Here is a 23,332-nt window from a genome sequence, read left to right as displayed (position 1 = left end):
TGTGTAAGGAGACCCCACTACTGTCCTCTCCCCACACCACATCAACGCTGTTCATCTCAGTCACTGTCCAGAGCAGTACTGAGTCTGCCCAGCACACATGCCTGGGTACCTAGGGGCACAGGAGCGAGGTGCCATTTGGGCCTGAGCAACTCGTTGGACAGCCTGGTCAGCAGTACCCGACTACCCAATGCGGCGGACTCAGCCCAGCCCCCGAGGCTCCAGAAGCACCCCCAAAACACGTAGTTCTAAAGAGTGAGCACGGGACGCTGACCAACTCCAGAGCTCACCCTGAGGCCCTCCCCAAAAGGAAACTGTCGCATCTACAGCAGGATTTTCAACCTTTGTTATCTCATGGCACTCATAAACTAAATACTAAAATTCTGCAGCTTACCAAAAAATACATATTTTTTGCCAATCTGACAAAAAAAAAAAAAAAAAAGGTTTAATTTTGATTCATTCACACTGGTCAGTCATTGTGTTTGCTGTTGTTATTTTGTAATTCAACCATCATGGGAAGAGAGGTCAGTGCCTGACTAAATTGTCAGGTATTGCATGTTTTAAAAATCAATAAAAAACAAACAAACAAACACAACAAAAACCCCACATCTTTGGGTGAGGATTAAAAAGTAAATAAATAAAAGGAAAAAAATCAATCACACAAACTAAATGTGAATGGAGTGAAATTTTCTTAACCTTTAGTATGGTTTTCTATCTAGAGACCCTGAACTGACTTTCAAAGTAATACATGCATGAGCTCACAATTTGTTTTTTTGTTTTTTTGTGGTCCCTCCCAGTTTTAGGAAGACTTCAACCCCCAAAAAGTCAACAAAACCTTTTTCCCCTCTTGCTGGCAATTGTGGCTGATGTAGATGAACTTAAGCAACTCCTCAGCCCAGCCTCCAATCTTTTCTCTTGTCCTATAGAATGAGAACTTAAACTAGCTTATTTACACGACAATGATAGTCCAAGGACAGCCTTGGGCACCTGCTTTGTCTTCCCTTCTTTTCTCCACTATCTCTTCCCCCATCCCCCACCCCCCACCCCCCACCCCACTCTGACCTCAGAGTTTTCATTTTCACGTTTCTCTTTCCCCTTCAGAGCTCACACAGGGGTCACTCCCCTGGATGGCAACTTTCTGATTCCCGGTCTGCTTTGTGTCTGAGAGCCTAGAGGACAGAGAGATGGACATGCATTCCCTCCCCTGCCAAGTGCGCACACAGACAGGTGTGCACACACCGGGACAGGTTCCTTTCAGCAGGAGCCGCCCTCACCCTGGGGCCCGCCAGCCCTAGGCAGGGTCGGGCAGGTGACACAGCCCCCTGAGAAGATAAGGGTGTAAGTTTGTAAGGGGGAGAAAATGAGATAAAATTTAGAGTTATCACACTCCAGACTCCCGCCTTTTTCTTTTCTCCAGCCCCTTCTTCCTTCAGCAAAATGTATGACTGAGTGATTTGCAGGGGACATTCAAGAGAGGGACTCCTTTTGTCTATTCCTGGCTGAGCCTGTGTACAGTACCGGAGGGGTGGGCAGGTGTCTTTATTTATTTATTTATAATATATTTTATTGATTTTTTACAGAGAGGAAGAGAGAAGGACAGAGAGTCAGAAACATCAATGAGAGAGAATCATCGATGCCTCCTGCACACTCCCCATTGGGGATCTGCCCGCAACCAAGATACATGCCCTTGACGAAATCGAACCTGGGACCTTTCAGTCTGCAGGCTCTATCCACTGAGCCAAACCGGGCGGCTGTCTTTAGTATATGTAGATATGCACATAGACCTTGGAATGCATATTTAACAAACTCCCACTGCTCACCTATGCCCACCAGCACCACCGCTGGCTCTCAGGGCACCTGGCAGGGTGTGAATATCCTATATTTAATATGTGCTTTATTTAGGTATGTGTATAAGTGTGTGTAAAAAAAAAAATACCTTGTGTGTAAGCTGCCCTTTTGGGGGAAGGTCTCCCAACACCTGCACTTCCAGACATGGGCCTATCGGTTCAGCTTCTTAGTTTTCTTCTGTTCTGTTCTGCTTTTTTGTACTCATCTTTCTCTCTCCCCTACTCCCCAACCCCATTCCCAGGGTGTCTTGAGCTTTGAGCTGCAATGGCTCAGGCTTATAGGGCAGGGTGGGGAGGGCAGGGGGAGGGTAAGGCCAGCCTGCAAGGAGCTCCGTGCAAGAAAGCTGTTCTCTACAATGTGTATGGACTACGCACTGGGATGTCCTGGTGTGAGGCACTTACTGCAGGGAGCCCTGGTGAACTGAGAGCCTGCTCTGGGACCCCATTCCAGCTTGTTTGCTGTCTGTGACTTCGGGCAAATCCCTTGATCTCTGTGTGCCTCAACTTGCTCCTCCGTACATCACAGGCATGTTGTGAGAATAAATAAGGTAACATGTAAAATAAACAAATAAGTAAATACATATATATAACAGGCTAGCATGCTAAGTGTCCTTTTGGGTAATGACATCATGTAGCAATGCCTGGCTTCCTCTCCCTAGTGATATATATAAAAGGCTAATATGCAGGAACTCCTCAGGAGTTCCACTGGGAGACCAGGAGTTCAATTGCTTGCTATGACGTGTGATGACCACCAGGGGACAGTGTGGAATGAAGGAAGGCCCCAATTGGCCCTGATTACCAGCCAGGCCTAGGGACCCTATCCTTGCACAAATTTCATGCACTGGGCCTCCAGTAAATAAATAAGATATAGAGATAGGAATCAAAAGAAATAGAGCCCTGGCTGGTAGCTCAGTTGGTTAGAGTGCTCATACACCAAGTTATGGGTTCAATCCCTGATCAGGGCACAGACCATTCTGTTCCATTCCACTCGGGATGTGAATTGTCCCTTTGTCCAGCGTATTCATACTATAACTGCTATCCACTCCTTAATTACTTAGTAGCTCGTCTTGGCTTGATGACCCAAGATCACCTGAAGCAGATGATCCTCCTTCTGAGTATTGTCAGAAAGTCAATAATACCCTAATGCTAGGTCACAATGCCTATGTCATTTACCTCACTTCATTTTTTTTTTTTTTAAAGAATGAAATGTTTTCCATCATAGTGGATTCTTAAGCACATTCTCCACGTATGCAGCGTGCTAGCTGGATGTCTTTTGGTGTAATTGTTACACGATTGGGATGGATAGCACACAGATTGGTATCTTTAAAAAGGCCAACCAGATAGACCTCACTTGCGTCCTGCAAAGCACCAATAGCTGCGCTTTGGAAACGCAGATCCTGAGCAATTTCTCGCACCAGACACAGGAAGGAAAGTTTGTGAACCACAGCGGACTTCTGAGAATGCCTAAGGTCACGAAGTGCCACGGTACCTGGCCTGATGAGTTTTCTTCATCCTTCCAGTAGAGGGCGCACTCTTTGGAGCGGCTTCGGTAGCCAGTTCCTTCCTCAGTGCTGTACCACCGGTTGATCTGTGGGCAGTCTGCTTTGTATGAGCCACGGTACAGAGACCTCTTTACCCACCTCGCTTCTCCTTGGCTGGAGCTCAGCGAGCTGGAGGTGGTGCAGGAGTTTTCCATGAGGTCTTAAACAACTTACATAACTTCTCTGGGCCTCAATTTTCTAATCAGTCAAACGGGGATTTGGACAGCACCTTCCTCACTGAGTAATTGCGAGAACATCAAGGGAGAAAATGAATGGAAATGTCCTCAAATAGCACCCAACACCTCATTTGGTAGCTCTTGTTAACTAATAGAGTGCAATACTAAAGTATCCCCTTATGGAACTTTCTGTAGAATTTTATTATTATAATTTATTTAACTTTTTCTCTAGTAATGAACATCCAGAGATAATCACGATTAAGTGTATTTGACTTTGGAGTTGAGCAGAACTGGGTTGGAATCCCATGTCTACCACTTCTTATTGGAATGACCTTGGGGAAGTGATGTACCTCTCTGATCTTCAGTTTCTTCATCTACATAACGGAAATCATAAGCCTATAGTTGATCTCCATTACTTTCAGATTCTGGTTTTATGAATTGGCCTGCTTGCTGAAATTTCTTTGTAATCCCCAAGTTGATATTCACGATGCTTTTGTGCATGTCCACGGACACGTGCAGGACAGTGAAAAATTTGAGTTGCCTAGTTTGTACTTTCCCAGTTGAGGTTGAACAAAGCAACACTTTGCCTTTTTGTTTCAGCCCTCATACTGTAAACAAGAGCCCTTTTTGTGGTCTATTTAGTAGCACTTTTTTTTTTCTTTAGCAATTTTGTGCTTTCTGTTGGTGATTGTACTATTTAAAATAGCTACCGAGCATATTGCTGAAGAGCTGTGTACTGTTCATGAATGCAAGAAGGCTGCCGTGGAGAAAAGGGAGAAAATCCATGAGCTAGATAAGCTTCAAGCAGACATGCGTTATACCAGTGGTGCTGCTGACCATGATGAGTCCAATATTTAGGAATCAACAATATAATATATATTACAGCTCTAGCTGGTTTGGCTCAATGGATAGAGCATCAGCCTGTGGACTGAAGGGTCCCAGGTTCGGTTCCGGTCAAGGGCATGTACCTTGGTTGAGGGCACATCCCCAATAGGGATTGTGCAGGAGGCAGCTGGTCGATGTCTGTCTCTCATCGATGTTTCTAACTTTCTATCCCTCTCCCTTCCTGTTTGTAAAAATCAATAAAATATACTTTTTTACAAAACCAATATATATTACATATGGTGTCTTTAAACAAAAACACATAAATCCAAGTTATGTATTGGTTAGTTTATAGAAATATCATGACTGGAAGTTCACAGGAGCCTAACCCTGTGTTTCCCATAGGAGCAGTTGTTGGTGATTCATTATTTCAGCATTCAGTACCATGTTTTGCATATAACTACTATAAGCAATGAATACTGACTGTATCGCAGAAGGTTGTTGTAGCGGGGCTCAGCTGAACTGTTGCAGGCCGGTGTTCAGCCTTGTGCCTTGCACCTGGGCGTGAGGGCCAGTGCAGGGTGGGAATGGGATGAAACTCTAGATATTCTTTTTTTTTTTTTTTTAATATATTTTATTGATTTTTTACAGATAGGAAGGGAGAGAGTTAGAGAGCTAGAAACGTCGATGAGAGAGAAACATCGATGAGAGAGAAACATCGACCAGCTGCCTCTTGCACACCCCCTACCGGGGATGTGCCCACAACCAACGTACATGCCCTTGACCGGAATCGAACCTGGGACCTTTCAGTCCACAGACCAACGCTTTACCGCTGAGCCAAACCGGTTTCGGCCGGCTCTAGATATTCTTGACAGTTTGATTCTGACACCTACCTAAGTACCACACGATTCAAAGCAGGAGTATATTTTACTGAAAGCCATGGAGACCTAGAAACTTCACAACAAAACGCTCAGGCTAAGCCACAGGATTCTCCCCCCAGAAAGCCTCCGATAAACCATTTTCTTGCAAATAAGAGATTACTTTTGCAAAAATTAGATGACCTAGCTCATGGTCATCATTAACCTTCTGGAATGAAATGACAATGGCAAATGAGTGATATTGTTCTCATTTTTCACTTTTCTAAACTAGCAGGGAGTTCCTACTCCTTTCCTCCTCATGGGCATTTTGATAGTAAAAATGCCACATTTTGTTGATTATTACATTATACATCTATCTTTATGTAACATCATAAAAAAGGGCAAGTATGTCACAAGAAGTTCAAAAAGGAAATCCGTAATTTTCATTTCAAAGATACTGAAACAAGGTCCAGCGATCAAGTTAAACAGCTAAGGTACAGACCTGAGTGAGACCTGTCTGCTCCCACCTGTGCATTGTATTACTGCATTGTTCTCCGATTTGACTTGGATGAGTAACAGTAGAGTCTAGACAGGCTTTTCCATAAGAGATTGCACTGTTCTTTCTATTAGCCCAAAGCTCCATGCTTCCCTCCTCTCCACCATTCCTGGAATACTCTTCTTCATCCCTTCTCTAATTCTTACTCATCTTTTGGGTTCTAGCTACGTCACTTACTCAGAGAGGTCATGTCTGACCACTCCCTTTGCCTTCCCCTAAAACATCCCTTCCCCAATTCTTCCATAACATTCTGTACTTTCCTCCTTAACACGCATCACAATTTTCAGTTAGATGTCCATTTGTGTATGCATTTGTCTTCTCCATTAGGTTCTTGATCCTATTTAAGCAAGGACCCAATCTACTTTGTTCTCTACTGTAAATCCATTGCTTAGCACAGTGCTATATGCATTATAGGCCCTTAAATAAATGTTCATTGCAAGAATAAATGAATGAATGAAAAGTTGTCTATCACACACTACTCTGGTGAAGGATAGCTTGGGATGAAAATGGATGTTACTGACAGTATTTTAATGATTGGTGTTTGATTTCATCATCCTCTACTCCCTCATCCCCACCCCCACCCCAATCTCTACCCTTACCATAGAGCAGCATTTGTCTAGTACATTTAATCTCCTAGTGTCAGACCTAGTCTCTATGAATTTGGAGACTGGTTTTTGGAATAGATACACTTACCAAGACTCATTCAATTTGTAGGATTTTAGGCTTAAAAATTCTTACTGAAATAAAGTTTATTTCATATACTTTTGGAATAACTCCAGGCATTCACCATTCAATGTGAATAATTCAATATTATTCTGGAATAAGTCCAAGGTATTCATCATTCAGAGGAAAAGACATTTGTTTTGTTTTGCTAAAACTGAACTCCAGCTATAAGAAAGACACTGCTGAATTTATAAATAATTTTGGGCATTTTAGGTATCTAAGAATGAATATTGTTTTTATATATTTATAGTATATATATTTCTTTATTTGTATTAGTATACTACAAACTTTTTACTATATATTTTAATTTTAATTAAGAATTTTTCCTAATTGTAAAAACAAACATATTCTTTGTAGAGATTTTAGAAAATAAAGAAAAGCATGAAGGAGAAGCAAAAAATATAGAGAAACAAAAGAAAAAGCAGTCAAATAGTCAAAATTTCACCACCTGGAGATAACCATTGTTAATACTTTGGCATAATTTTTCTCGTCCCCTAGGCACACACACTTATATATAACATATATCACATGTATATTTGTATGTATATAAAATATGTATAACACACACACACACACACACACACACACACACACACACACACACACATATATATACACATACTATCCTAAGTGTCCATCCGGGTAATGACATCATGTAGCAACGCCTGGCTTCCTCTCCCTAGCAATGACTAGCCTCCTTGCAGTTTCTTTAGCCCAGGAACATGACTTGCTTTATAGCCAGGTGGAAACATTTCACACTTTAACCAAATGTCTGTGAAGCATTTTCCCGTGCCTCCTCTCATTTGATCTTCACAGAATCCTGGAGTAGGTAGATAGAAGATACAGTGGAATTCTATTTTCTTTTCATTAGCTGAGAAACAGAGATTTAGAAAGTTTAGAAACTTGACCCGACTGAAAAGAAGTAAGAAATGATGGACCTTGAAAATGACTTCAGATTTTCTCATTGTGCAGAATATAGTCAAACACTGCTGCATATACTTTTATGCCATGACTTTCTTCTTTATTCCTAAGTTCTTATTCAGCATTATATGTATAAGCAGTTATTTCAGAACAGATAACCTGAATGGTGTCATTTTTAGTCTCCTTTATATCCTAGTACTTATTTCTGAGGCCTTCACAACCGCATGACAACTTGGCTGAGTGTAGAATTCTGTAGCTATATTTTATTGCCTTATGTTTTACAGGGTTGCATAAACTTGAGTCCAGCTTGAGTTTAGTTCCTTTGGAGATACTACTCTGTTTTGCTGTTTTTCCCTGTCTGAGTTATTTTTATTTATTTGTTTGTTTGTTTGTTTGTTTCTTGGTGTTTTTTTGTTGTTGTTGTTTTTAGAGAGTGAAAAGGGGGGAGAAGGAGGAGGAGGAGAGAAAGAGAAACATCTACTTGTTCCATTTATTTATGTATTCGTTGGTTGCTAATATGTGCCCTGACTGGGAATCAAACCCATAACCTTGGTATATCAGGACAATGCTCTAACCAAATGAATTATCCGACCAGGTCCCGGTATGAATTCTTGAAGGCTTTTTTCTTTTTCCTTGAAATATTAGAAAATGTCACCTGGCTAGTCTAGATGTTGGTTTCTTTTCATTCATTATGTCAGAAGGCTTAAGTGTTATGATAATTATTTAATTATTACTTCTACTCCTGTCCTGTTTTCCCCTTCTGAGATTCTACTGTATTCCGTCAATTTATTCAACAAATGTTCATTAAGCAACTATTCTATGTTGGGCACTATTTTAGGTATTGGGGATATATCAAAAGGGAGCATAAATGTTTACATTTTTGTTGATTGGATTTTCTGACTCTGTTTTATATATCATTCACTTTTGTTCTGATTTTTCAAGGGGAGCTCATCCTTTGAGAAACAGTCCATGGTTTTCTTCCTTTGTTCATCTTAACATAGAGGGATATGTGCATGTCCAGCTTTGTGTAATACTTAAGTAGGGATTATAGTGAATTCTATTAGAGATTAAAAGATTGAAAATGATACCGTGTTTCCCCGAAAATAAAACATCCTCCGAAAATAAGACCCATTTACAGGTTTCCTTCTGAGTGAAATATAAGGCACCCCCCGAAAATAAGGCCCCCCTAGGCTGAACATGAGAGATTTGGTCCACTGATTCTGAAAGAAATGGAGTCACAAGAAATTCACCAGGAAATTCAGCAGTTGGATTGTTATGATGATGTTCCAGAAGATGATGACATGATTGTCATTGAATAAATAAGTAAATTCTTGATACTGTGGGATTCACAGTTTGTCTGGTTTGTGTTGACAACTACTGTACTACCGTACCGTATACAGGTAATAAATTTCCTTTATTTTCATTTAACAATAAATGTGTACCGTATTCTTCTTCATGGAAAAATAAGACATCCCCTGAAAATAAGACCTAGCGCATCTTTGGGAGCAAAAATTAATATAAGACACTGTCTTATTTTCGGGGAAACAGGATATAATTGTATGTCCTGACTATCTGTCCAGCTGCCCTAGCCTCACTTCCAACCCCAAGAATGGCCACAGAATTCCCTCAGAGTGATAATATATTTTCCTGAAGTAGAATCTTGAACTGGCCCTTCCTTCTAATTGAGCCCTTCTACACATGAACCAGCAGAAACTCCTCAACGTTTCTGGCATGTGGAAGTTTGTTCCTCTCTGTTTATTCCTTTGATCTCTTCTGTGTGAATTTATAAGCCTGTTCTCACAAAACCATTTTATTTAAAAGCCACAAAATAATATTTTTTTCTATGTTAAGAGGGTTAGAAAAATGCTCAAGACTCATAATTATATGTAGTTTTGAAATTTTTCATAAAGGGTCTCAAACCCTTGGGAAGCTACGTGGCCTTGTGGGAATCAGGAGAATGAAGGCTGATTATGATACATAATTTCACTGTAGCTTTGAACAAAACTATTTGAACTTCAGGTTCTCTAATCTCAGATCTTCTTACGTGGAAACTCTTTGAACTGTTCAAAGATAGACACTAAGGAAATCTGAAGGCTTTTTGTTATTGTTTGAATGCTATTATAGCCATGAGCACTTTCAAGCTAGGCCAAAGTGTGACCCCTGGAGGCATATAGCAAATGAGGTCTAGTTGCTGGGAAGCTCAGATATGCAAATCAGTCCTGAATGTAGCCTTGAAAGGATATAGCTTTGGACTCTCATATGGTGTAAAGTCCAAGAGAGAGGTAATGTGGACCCACATTTTTGTTAGGTCAAATTACTATGCCAGACTTATCTGAAATTAGTTGTCCTCTCTTATTCATGAAAATGAAAACCTTCTGTACTTCTGGCCAAGATGGGCAACAGATGTTGTCTATCTTTGTGAGATGTCCTGAAAGTGTGCAAAAAAATAATCTGTATGTTTATCTCAGAAGCTTATAGAAAATATCTTGATGCCCTATGCAAAACTTCCAGGTCCTCCCCCTTCATACTCTTAATCTGTCCTGTATTTTACAATTCAATTTCTTTATGAAATTCCTGTAAGACTCAATATGAAATTTGCCTAATGGTGGAGAAATACAATCTCTTTACTAAGATCCATGACACTGCAGCTGTTTCTGCACTATGGAGATAAATGGCTGTCAAGTGACTTTTTTAAAGTAACAGACATGAAATAGAGGAATAAGAATCTCCTCCTTCTGCACAATGTTGTGCAAATGCATCACACTTGTAACCATAGGCCAAAACAGAAAAGGGCACCTTAATTTGTTCTGCAACTGGTTATCACACACATTGCTTTAGGAGCTAGATATATATATATATATCAGTAAACAAAACACAATACCTGCTTCCATGTAGCTTCAAATCTAGTGGGAAGACTAATTAAATATATTAATTAGGATAAGGTGTTATGAAGGAAATGATAAGACATAATAAAGGCATGTAAGAGTAGAAGAGAACTGTTTATTTATTTATTCTTATTTTATTTCTTTATTGATTAAGGTATTACATATGTGTCCTTATTCCCCCATTCCCCCCTTCTCCCATTCATGCCCCCACCCCCTGTTGTCTGTGTCCATTGATTGGGCTTATATGCATACATGTAGAAGAGATCTATTTATATACGGCAGGAAGGAACAAAGTCTTGGAAGTGACATTTACATTAAATTTTAGAATTAGAAGGAGCCTGCTACAGGAAAAGCTAGAGGAATTACAGCAGAAGAAACAGAATGTGATAAGGTATTAGGCAGGTGAATAGTTGTGCTACTAAAAGAAATGCTGGCCCTAGCCGGTTTTGCTCAGTGGATAGTGTTGGCCTGTGGATCAAGGGGTCCCGGGTTTAATTTTGGTCAAGGGCATATACCTCGGTAGTAGGCTCCTTCTCGGCCTGGGTCCTGGTCTTGGCGTGAGCAGGAGGCAACCAATCAACGTGTTTCTCTCACATCGATGTTTCTCTCTGTCTTTCTCTTTCTCTAAAAATCAATAGAAAAATGTTTTCGGGTGAGGATTAAAGAAACAAATGCTGAAGAAAATTAAGAGGAGTTTGTATGTGGTTTGAAGAGGAAATTGGTAATTTATCTTTAAAACTTGTTACATTTGGAGTACTGATTAAATTCTTATTATTTCTAGTGGTGACTGGGCAGAGTGTATAGGCCCCCTTCGTAATGTTAACACCTTATTTATACTTTATTATATTATTCAGTCTTAGGATATTTTTGAATTTTCAGAATAATCATGCCTGAGTTGTAGTTTGGAATAAGAGAAAACTCTACTAAAAACTCTACTATCTGTAACACTGCATCTGTTTCTGAATTATGGAAATAAATGGTTCTCTATGTCACCAGTCTTAGACAAGTGGCTATTTCTTTTTGTAATGGGCATGAGATGAAGAAAGAATAATTTGTCCAATGATGAACAATCTTTGCTGGCAGCACACAAGCTGAGGAGAATGCAATGATACTCACATTCATTGAGCATCTACCATGTGGCAGGCACTGTACTGGGCTCAGGAATAACTCAGAGAAAAAAAACAGTCAAGACTTGGAGCTTACAACCTTACTAATAAGGTAAATGAGAAAATTTAACGTACAAATAAAATAACTGCAAACAGTAGCAAGTTCTATAAAAGAAACAAATACAGGAAATAAGTGGGAGGAGGGGGTGACACTAGATAGAGCATTTAGGGAAATCTTCCTTGAGTAGGTGACATTTACTTAAGCTGATTTCTAAAGGATGAGGAATCCGTCATAACAAAATTAAGGGAGGTGGCTGGCCATCGATGAACCACCAAATTGTTTTATGTGGTATTTGACCTTGAAAAGTTAAGGCAGGCTGAACAGCTCATATTAGGATATTTAGAAGTGGCACAGTGAGGAGGGGAGGTTTTGGGAGTGGTCTGTCTTATGGGAGTATTTTATCACTGGCATTGTTTGTTTTTTAAATATATTTTTATTGATTTCAGAGAGGAAGGGAGAAGGAGAGAGAGAGATAAAAGCATCAGTAATGAGAAAGATTCATTGATCAGCTGCCTCTTGCATTCTTTCTACAAGGGATAGAGCCTACAACCCAGACATGTGCCCTTGACCAGAATCGAACCCGGGACCCTTCAGTACGAAGGCCAATGCTTTATCCACCAAGCCATACCAGCTAGGACTATTACTGGAATTGTTTAAAATTGCCCACACATGGTGAAAAAAAAAGGCAGAGTGACATTTCGTCAATTTTATTGTTATTTTAAACTTTTTTGTAGACAAAGCCCCATCAAGGACTAAATAGTGTCCCCCCTCAAAAGATGTTCGCATATTAATCCCTGAAACCTATGAATATTACCTCACATGGTAAAAGAGTAAATGTTACCTTATGTGAAAAGATTTGATTAAGGATTTTGAGAGTGTGTATCATATTATCTTTAAGTAAGCTGAATGCTGATATTAGGTTGAGAAATTAAATTACCCAGTTCTTAAGATATATTTTAATAGTGTTATTAGTGTAGAATTTGATGCTGTGTTGGGAGAAATGTTTTTTTACATCCAAGTTTGCTGATACCCAAGTAAATTCACCCAAATTAAGTTACCGGTCTGGCCCATGTGGACATTTTATAGAGCCATTTTTATTGTAAAAGGAGGCCTCCTGGCAGTTCAAGTGGGCCCTTTAAGATGAGACTATAGCCCTGAACCTGGTCACAAGTGTAGGTTCAGTCACTGGCCAGCATTAGGAACACCGAATCTTACTAACCAAACTCACAAGTTTGGCAAGTGACAAAATTCAAGTGTTTAAAAATATTCTATATCTGTATCTGTGTCTATATCTATATCTATATCTATATCTATATCTATATCTATATCTATATCTATATCTATATCTATATCTATATCTATATCTATAACCCTAAGTGACTCTTACAACCCAATGGCTAGAACGACTGGTTGACCAGTTGCTATGATGTGCACTGACCACTAGGGGCAGAAGCTCAATGCAGGAGCTGCCCCTGGTGGTCAATATGCTCCCATAGGGGGAGTGCTGCTCAGCCAGAAGCCAGGCTCACGGCTGGCAAGCACAGCTGCAGTGGCAGGAGCCTCTCCCAACTCCGTGGCAGTGCTACCAAGCAGTGGTGGCATGGCACCCCGCCCAGATCTGGCTCCTCCATGGCTGCCTGCCCTTTGGTGCACTGCTACGTCCCTCAGGGGATGTCCAACCGCTAGTTTAGGCCTGATCCCCACAGGCCAGGGATCAGGCCTAAACCGGAAGTCAGACATCCCCTGAGGGATCCTGGATTGTGAGAAGGCACAGGCTGGCTGAGGAACACCGCTCTTCCCTCCCCTGTGCACGAATCCGTGCACCGTCCCTCTAGTAGTTTAACAAAATACTTATTTAGAATTTATGTGTACTTTCTCTCCTTATAAAGAAGTTATATATAATGCAAGGTTATATTCAGATGATAGCTATTAGGTCAGTGGTCGGCAAACTCATTAGTCAACAGAGCCGAATATCAACAGTACAATGATTGAAATTTCTTTTGAGAGCCAAATTTTTTAAACTTAAACTTACTTCTAACGCCACTTCTTCAAAATAAACTCGCCCAGGCCATGGTACTTTGTGGGCCAAAGAGCTGCATGTGGCTTGTGAGGCACAGTTTGTCAACTGGGAGAAATGTTTTTTACATTTCTGCATACCTTCTTGCAGTTGACAAGGGGTCAAAGAGCTGCATGTGGCTTGTGAGCTGCAGTTTGTCAACCATGGAGCTAGGTGATGACATCAGAGCAATCAGAATAAGTTTGATGAATGCTTTATACTAGGCAGCCTCTGAAATAAGCTTTAATGATTCCTTCTGTGAGTGTATAGTATTCATATCCTCCTGTGATCCTCTCCCAATTCTGTGTAGGTTGGACTCACTTCTAACTATAGTATGGGGTGTTGCTTCTGAGATTAGGTTACAAAAGGACTGTGGCTTCATCTTCAGTGCTCCCTCTTGCTCTGTTGCTCACTCTGAGGGAAGGTAATTGCTATGTTGTGGACTGTCCTGTGGAGAGGCCTCTATTCAGTGAGCAACTGAGACCCTCAGTCCAACACCTCACAAGGAACTGATCCTACCAACAACCACATGAGTGAGCTTGAAAACAGATGCCCCCAGCAATCTCATGAGACACCTTGAACCAGAGGCATCCAGCTAAGCAACATCAGGATTTCTGACCTTCAGATACTGTGATACAATAAATGTTTGTTGCTGTACATCTGAAACTAATATAAAATAACTAGAGGCCTGGTGCATGAAATTTGTGCACCATGGGGGTGGGGACGGTGGTGTCTCTCAGCTCAGCCTGCACCCTCTCCCAACAATCTGGGATCCCTCTCACAATCCAGAACTGCTGGCTCCCAACCTCTTGCCTGCCTGCCAGCCTGATCACTCTCTAACCACTTCTCTGCCAGCCTAATTGATGCCTAACTGCTCCCCTGACAGCCTGATTGCCCCTAACTGTCCTCCCCTGCAGGCCTAGTTGCCCCCAACTGCCCTCCTCTGCTGGCCATCTTGTGGCAGCCATCTTGTATGTTGTAGTGATGGTCAATTTGCATATTACCTCTTTATTATATAAGATATTGAATGTCTACTGTAATTGAAAAAGAAGTTTGTTGTTTTAAGGCCTTGAATTTTGGGGGTAAATTGCTTCACAGCAATCAATAATATAATACCAATCACATAACTTTTAAAATACTAATTTAAAAACAATAAATGAAAATAGGAAGGGAAATAAAATTAATATGTTGTAGTTTTCATGGTTACACTATTTATTTTCTTATCACTTAGGCATTTTAATCACACTGACTAGATTCTCTTTAGTTAATTTTATCCTGCTTATGTTGAATCTTACTGGTTTGATTCTCAGGGAGTGGTCTTTTTTTTTTTTTTCAATATATTTTATTGATTTTTTACAGAGAGGAAGAGAGAGGGATAGAGAGTTAGAAACATCAATGAGAGAGAATCATCGATCAGCTGCCTCTTGCACATCCCTCCCTGGGGATGTGCCCACAACCAAGGTACATGCCGTTGACCGGACTCGAACCTGGGACCTTTCAGTCTGCAGGCCGACGCTCTACCACTGAGCCAAACCTGTTTCGGCAGGGAGTGATCTTTTATCCAACTTCTGGATGCATCTAACTATGGACTCCAATATACCTGCATATACATACTGACAACTAAATATTTATTGATTAATTCATATACAAATTCATTTTGTCAACTGAATACTCAAAAATGAATCCATAATGGCATATTAATTTTCTTGTTTTTGTTTTCTTCTCATTAATGTTTATAGGATAGTTGGATGTTGGATTTATTCATTGTTGTAAAAAATTATCTTTATTGTTGAAAGAAATACGGATGTACCCCCCTCCAATTGGCCTCTTCCAGCCCTCCCCCCCCACCCTCCGCCCCTGCCGCCCAAATTATTTCATTTAAAAAAAAATACTTTTTAAAAAAGGAATAAATTGCCGAAGCCGGTTTGGCTCAGTGGTAGAGTGTCGGTCTGCAGACTGAAAGGTCCCAGGTTCGATTCCGGTCAAGGGCATGTACATTGGTTGCAGGCACATCCTCGGTAGGAGGTGTGCAAGAGGCAGCTGGTCTATGTTTCTCTCTCATCGACGTTTCTAGCTCTCTATCTTACTCCTTTCCTCTCTGTAAAAAATCAATAAAATATATTTTAAAAAATAAAAAAATAAAAATAAAAATAAAAAAGGAATAAATTATTCAATGTACAACATTTAGAGAAAATAGAAAAGCCAAAAAGAAAAAAACTAAAAATCAAGTTTGAACTTGCTACTCAGAAAGAACTGCTATTTGAGACAGAATTCACTATTGTTTTTATTTTTATTTATTTACTTATTGCTTTTGTTTTACTTATTTTTATTGATTTTAGAGAGAGAGGGAGAAAAACATCGATGTGAGAGAGAAACATCAGTCAAGTACCTCCTGGGGATCAAATCCACAATCTGGGTATATGCCCTGACCCGGAATAGAACCCAAGACCCTTCAGTGTACAGAGCAAGGCTCGAACTTTGCCACACCAGCCAGGGCTATTTTTATTTTTTAAAGATTACAAATAAAGACTTTTTACTTGCCACCACTAAAAGTCTGAATTTTAAACAGATTCTTGAACTGGTAGCTCATATTCATCAGCTCATTCAAATTTAGCACCTATCTCATGCCCAATAGCTTTTCCAGAACTACTATCTTCACCATAAAGCTGAGTGTTCCCAATTCACACTTAGGCTTTCTCAGCATATTTTTCCTAATGAAGACATCATGGAACAGATAAGTAGATTGATAAGCCTTTTTTATGTGTCTTCTAATGATTTCTTTCTTTAAAAAAATATTTTTATTGATTTCAGAGAGAAAGGAAGAGGGAGAGATAGAAACACCAATGATGAGAGAGAAGCATTGAGCTGACTCCTACCCGCCCTACACTGGGGATTGAGTCCACAACCTGGGCATGTGCCTTTGACCTGAATCGAACCCGGGACCCTTCAGTCCATAGGCCGACGCTCCATCCGCTGAGCCAAACTGGCAATGGTTTCTAATGCTTTCTATAATAACTTTATTTATTTGCAATTAATTTAATGTCCACTTTTTTCAAGTCATTTGTCTGCACTTCTTAGGTCATGGTTTCCATTTTCTTCAGTATTTGGTGAACCTGTTGGTGCTGAAGAGCGCTTCTGAATCTGATTATTGTGATGGTTTTGTTTGTTTTTTTTTTTTAGTAAAACCAACACAGAATAAACAAAGCAAATAACCATCAATAGTCTTGACAACAGGAGCTTCAATCATGGTCTGCTATTTTTTGACCGTGGAGCACATTTTGTCTCCATGATAAGACCCATGCTGTGAAAAGTTAATCAGTCAGTTTTTGCCCTGAACATTCTTGGTATTTAACTTGAATTTTCTAAATGCAACTTCATTCTGCCAATCAACAAGACTCACTTCACAAACACAACCTTTGAGGTAATCACATGCAATTTTGATTCCTTGAATTTTAGTGACTCGTGTTTCCCCAATATTTTTATATTTGACATAGTTGGTGTTTTCACATCATATCAATCTTTTATAACTGGATTAAACCACTTTTCTTCTTGGCAACCTTTTCACTATTTCTCATAAGATGCTTGTTCTTGCCGACTGCTATGGTGCTGATCAGAGAGCCAAAAGGCTATTTGCCTATCCTTTTCAAAATTGGGAAAACACTCTACTCTTGGTTAACTTGATAACTGACTTCTCTAAAACTTGGTTTCCTTAACGAAATTTTATATCAGGAAGTTTAGTTTTGTATACCTAATATTTAAAAATTTAGCATCACTAATATTTACAGTATTTAAAAAAATTGAGAGAGAGAGAGAGAGACATCAATTTGTTGTTCCATTTATTTATGCATTCATTGGTTGATTCTTGTATGTACCCTGACCAAGGATCGAACCCAAACCTTGTTGTATTGGGACAGCATTCTAACCAACTGAGCTATCTGGCCAGGGTAGTATCACTAATATTTAATATTTAGTACCACTTACTGATGTTATAAACACTATCCTCTACAACTTCATTTAGATTCTCTTATTTAAATTTCACTACACGTTGTGTGGTAGGCACTAATATTACTTCCATTTTTCAAATGAGTAAAGCAGGGCTTAGAGAGGTTAAATAATGTGCCCAAACAAGGTTAGAAAGCTAAGCAGTTTCAGTACAGATTCTGTCTGGTGACAAACTTAACCACTCAGCTATAGTTTCTGCCTCAATTCCCCCTGCCCCCCAATACTTTTCTTAAAAGCAAATTGTCATTTTTGAAAACTTTTATACTTAGAAAAGTCATCATACTCCAGTTATTAGAAGACTAACCTAATTTACCCATACCTCTATTCAATTCCTTTGAAAGTTTTTTGAAGTTAGTGTCTCTAGGCAAAAATATTAACATCTGAATGAAATATATATGAATAAAATTCTTTCCTTTCTGAAATGAAACAGTGGATGTTACCAGTGATTTGCCTCATTTTGAAACTGGAATTATCATCAGAAAGCTGATTTTTATTTATAGAAAACTACATAATACTGTTTCTGATGATAATTTCTGTAAAATTATATTTAATCATTGCAGTTGAAAAACTAGATTCTCACAGCTAAATTTCTTGCTAGTGTATAGTTTTATTATAATGAAATAAAGGAGTAGTCTGGGAATGAAGAGCAGAGACATGATCATGTGAAATATGTTTATTTCAAATATATTTAACTGAGTTCCAAATAAATATTTATTTTAAATATATTTAACTGAGTTCCAAAACTGTATCAATAAGAGAAATGGGGTTTTAAAAAATTCAAATAACCGCCTTAGCCTGTTTGGTTTAGTAGATAGAGCGTCAGCCTGCGAACTCAAGGGTCTCGGGTTCGATTCCAGTCAAGGTCCTGTGCCTTGGTTATGGGCACATCCCCCGTGGGGGTGTGCAGAAGGCAGGCGATTGTTGTTTCTCTCTCATCGATGTTTCTAACTCTCTCTCCCTCTCCCTTCCTCTCTGTAAAAAATCAATAAAATATATTTTAAAAATTCAAGTAACCAAAAGCATAATATGTGGTACATAAGAAGTGCCTAATAAATATTTGTGAATAAAAAAATGAATAAAAATATTTTATTGCTTTCAGTCTTCAAGTTGCCTTGTGGTCCTTGAATTCATATTTTATAAGCAATCATAATATATACATATAATTTACTTTGCTTTTGGTACTTGAGTTACAGTGTCAACATTTTTCCATGTTGTTATAAAATATGACTATAATCTTTTAAAGTACCTATTGAAGTTACAACCCTTCTAAGTCAGATCACAAATGACTGTTAACAGGAGTAAATCCAGGTTTGGGGGGCTCTTATTGAGGAAAAAATTACAAAAATGTTACTTGAAAAATTTTTAGGAATATATCCTAAGAAATTGGAAATATTAATCAGAAAGAACATATGCACCCCTATGTTCATAGCAGTGCAATTTACAATAGCTAAGATTTGGAAACTGCCCAAGTGCCCATCAGCAGATGAGTGGATAAAAAACTGTGGTGCATTTACACAATGGAATACTATGCAACTTAAAAAAACAACAACAACAAACACTTACCATTTGCAACAGCATGGATGGACCTGGAGAGTATTATACTAAGCAAAATAAGCCAGTCAGAGAAAGATTAAGTATCACATAATTTCATTCATATGTGGATTATAATGAACAAAATTAACTGATGAACAAAATAGATTCAGAGACATGGAAGCATGAAATAAACTGTTGAACCTCAGAGGGAAGGAGGGAGAAGGTGGCTGGGTAGGAAGGGACCAACCAAAGAACTTGTATACTACATATATGTATAACCCATGAGCATAGACAATGGGGTGGTGAAGGCCTGGAGTGGGGGACGAGCAAGAAGAGGTCAATGGAGGAAAAAGGGAGACATATGTAATACCTTCAACAATAAAGATTTTTTAAAAAATGGAAAAAAATTTGCAGAATAATGAAAAAATATCTAGGTCTTTCCAAAGACCATTTCTAGAGCCCCTCCAGGTTCTTGGAGGGTCCTGTGCATGTAGGAGCCCTGGATCTTCAATAGCTTCACAGTCCATCTGCCTCTGTTAATAACTGGATACCATCTTCGTGGTGGTTATGATATAGGTAGAGTTTTTTAGAGGCTTACTAAAGTTTTAGAAAAGTGCATCACACTTCAATAGTGTTAAAATTTTTTTTTTTTAATATATTTTACTGAGAGAAAGGGAGAGCTAGAAACATCGACCAGCTGCCTCATGCACACCCCCTTCTGGGGATGTGCCTGCAACCAATGTACATGCGCTTGACTGGAATCGAACCTGGGACTTTTCAGTCCACAGACCGACTCTCTATCCACTGTGCCAAACAGGTTTTGGCAGTGTTAGAGATTCTTTCTATCCAACTGACATGGAATCTTTTTCAGGCCCCATATAAACTTGGTATTTCTTAAATTATAAGCAAGCCTCTAACTTCTTCAGGCCTCAAATTATTCATCTGTAGAATGGGCTTAATATCCACCTCAAAGAATTACAAATGAAGACAAAGATAAAATACTTGCTATAATTCTGGACAAACAGTAAATAAATGCTCAATAAATATTAATTATTATGATTACAGCAATAGTTAAACCTACCATATATAGGAACCTCCTATCTCTCCATTATAACTTCCCACATTGACTGTACATGTCATGTGGTATAAAATGATTTTCAAAGGGTTGTGCAGATTCAATTTTTTAATTTTTAGAAAATAATGTTATTCTGAAAGGTAATATCTACCTAGAACAGAACATTTGGCAAATAGAGAGAAGAAGAAAAAAGCACCCATAATTTCACCAGCCTCATGCTATATTTCCATGTTGCATTTTTTCCTTTATGCAGATTTAGTTTTATCATAATATGCTTAAAATAAGTAGACGCAATTATTCTCATTTCATAGATGTTTGATATTATGGCATTATTATTTTCAAATACATGGCAAATCTCAAAAATATTTTATATAAAACTATTTTAGAAAAATCAGATGAAAGAAACAATACACATTCTACTGTTGTATATTTCCACATTTATTAAAAATTCTTATTTTTACAAGCTTATGATCCTAGTGTACATAGAATTTAATATAATCTTTTCTTACATTATAAAGCCTTTCTTCATATTACTCCATTACTACTAACACAATATTCATAGTAACTAGAGCATCTGGGAACAAGGTTTAGTTTCCTAAACCATACAACTGCATGTGAAGAACTTAAGGCAAACTAAGGTGTGGTAAGCCAGAAACTCAGAATGAGTGCTCTTGGTTTGCCTGAAATTAAAATATAGAAAATGTAGAAAGAGAAATTAGAACTCAGAAATTCTTGCCTTCCAACTAAATGTATAAATCAGCAAAAGAATATAAAGCATTATTAATGCTATATACACTTTTATTTCTCCTTTAGTAGATGGAAAACTATTAAATGGCAAAGACTTATTTGTCACAATATATTATTATTGGAGCTTTAGCTCTCAAAATTGTGTAAACATACTCTTACTACAAAGGGATCTTTCTTTAGAAATTAGCAAAGCCATGTGTATCCTCAACATATTGAACAGGTCACAGTCTAGTCATGGTTGTCTGGATTCAGTGACATTTGCTTTTGGAAATAGGCTTTTACTTATACTATTTTAATTATACTATTGTGTTGACCTTCACTGATTTTAGTCCACAAACTCTTCCTTTAAACATCTTTGTTCCTTTAATGATGTCTTGCTGTAAGAATTCAAGTCACATTAAAAAAATTATAGCCCTAACCAGTTTGGCTCAGTGGATAGAGCATTGGCCTGCGGACTGAAAGGTCCCAGGTTCGATTCCAGTCAAGGGCATGTATCTTGGTTGCGGGCACATCCTGGGTAGGGGGTGTGCAGGAGGCAGCTGAGCAGTGTTCCTCTCTAATTGATGTTTCTAACTTTCTATCCCTCTCCCTCTTTCTTCCTCTCTGTAAATAAACCAATAAAATGTATTTTAAAATTATTAAGTAGACATTGAGGAAGCAATTCATGTGTCAGTTCTGAATGAATGTATACACAAAATGTAGCATGCAATGGAATATTATTCAGCCTTGCAAAGGAAGGAAATTAAGACATTACACTAAGTGAAATAAGTCAGACACAAAAGGACAAATATTGCATGATTCTACATGTATGAAGTATCACAGAGACAGAAAAAAGAATAGAGGATACCAGGGTACTGAGGTAAGAGGGAAGGGAGTTGCTGTTTGATGGGCACAGAGTTTCAATTTGAATGATGAGACACTTTTGGAGATGGACAGTGGTGAGAGTTGCACAACAATGTGAATGTACTTTCTGCTATTGAACTGTTTACTAAAAAATAGTTACAATGGTAATTAAATACCTCAATATAACATATACTTTGAAGTATAATATACACACATACATATTCAGTTTAAGAAGTATATACAGGGGTGGTAAAATTAGGTTAATAATAAATACAATAACAAATAAATAATATAAGAATAAACTTTGGCCCTAACTGGTTTGGCTCAGTGGATAGAACGTCGGCCTGCGGACTGAAAGGCCCCAGGTTCGATTCCGGTCCAGGGCATGTACTACCTTGGTTGCGGGCACATCCCCAGTAGGAGGTGTGCAGGAAGCAGCTGATCGATGTTTCTCTCTCATCATTGTTTCTAACTCTCTATCTCTTTCCCTTCCTCTTGTAAAAAAAAATCAATAAAATATATATTTAAAAAAAGAATAAACTTTTTTTTCACCATATTCAAACTGTAAACCTACTTTTGCCAATCCCTGTATAATCACCACTTAGGTAAAAAAATAAAATACTACCACAGGGTATCCCTATGTCCCTCTCCACCCTAACCCTTTCTTCCTTACTGAGTAACCACTATCCTGATTCAAAATTAGGCTGTGATGTGATAATGCTGGATAAGTTAAATCAGCCCTACAAAATGCAATGAGAGTATTTAAATTCCAATATTTTCCATAAATGCAAAATTTATTTTCAAAACTTAGTAACTTTTAAAGTACTCTTTTCCTTCTTTTACTCTTGAAATTTTATATTCTAAAACCTATCTTGGTTCCACAGTGGACCTCACCTGCCGAGTTAAAAAACACACACCACAACTCATTCTGTGTAGATTTTAGATTTTTATTCCTCCCGCTCTCTATTGCCTCCAACTACAAAGAAACAGTGATTTTTAAACCCTTTGTGCCCTTTTAGAAAATTACACAGATACCCCATTGTGGAACCTTATAATCCCTCCGTGGAAAGGAAGAGATTAGCATATGAATATAAAGCAAAATTAATCCAGAATACAAAACGATCGACAGATTGTGAAGCTCTTGTAATCTTAAAAATGTACTTGTTTCCTCTTTTTTTGTAGGGTCCCTTCCGTGGTCTCAGGGTTAAGGGAACTGAGCTTTCCCCTCTGGTTACCCGGAAAAAGGATTAAATAAAAAAAATAAAAATAAAAAGCCAACAGATTCTAAGGAGATGCAAAACCAACGGATGGCTCTCAGAGTCAGTGGAATCTGCTATATCGGACGCGGGCTTGCTTGCCGGCGAGGAGTGTGGAAAGTGCCGCTCGCAGACTGCGCGGTGGAGGAGAGAAAGCGAGCGGGGAGAGAGCCATAGTGCTGACGTTGAAGGCCCGGCCCTGTGAGGTTGCACCGGGTAAGCGGCGCTGGCCGGGAGGCTGGGGCCGAGAGGAAGGAAAGGGGGGATTCGGAGGGGGCGGGGCTTGCGGCGCAGCGCGCCTCCTGATTGCTGGAGGGCGGCTGCCAAT

General features: G+C 38.9%; 1 protein-coding gene across 1 annotated transcript; it reads right to left on the bottom strand.

Annotated features, from left to right (window-relative positions):
- Positions 1-3,039: 3,039 nt before the first annotated feature.
- Positions 3,040-5,883, bottom strand: LOC311610832 (histone H3.3C-like; the record flags this gene model as incomplete). Its single annotated transcript, XM_084862346.1, is given in 3 exon segments — positions 3,040-3,341; positions 3,343-3,446; positions 5,743-5,883. Coding segments are annotated over 3 exon segments (513 nt in total). The 3' UTR covers positions 3,040-3,073.
- Between the last annotated feature and the right edge of the window lie 17,449 nt (positions 5,884-23,332).

This window comes from Pipistrellus hanaki, assembly GCF_964339955.1.
Source record: "Pipistrellus hanaki genome assembly, chromosome: 16".
NCBI lineage: Eukaryota > Metazoa > Chordata > Mammalia > Chiroptera > Vespertilionidae > Pipistrellus > Pipistrellus hanaki.
The sequence above is the reverse complement of the archived record's forward strand: the minus strand, read 5'-3'. Positions and strand labels throughout refer to the sequence as shown.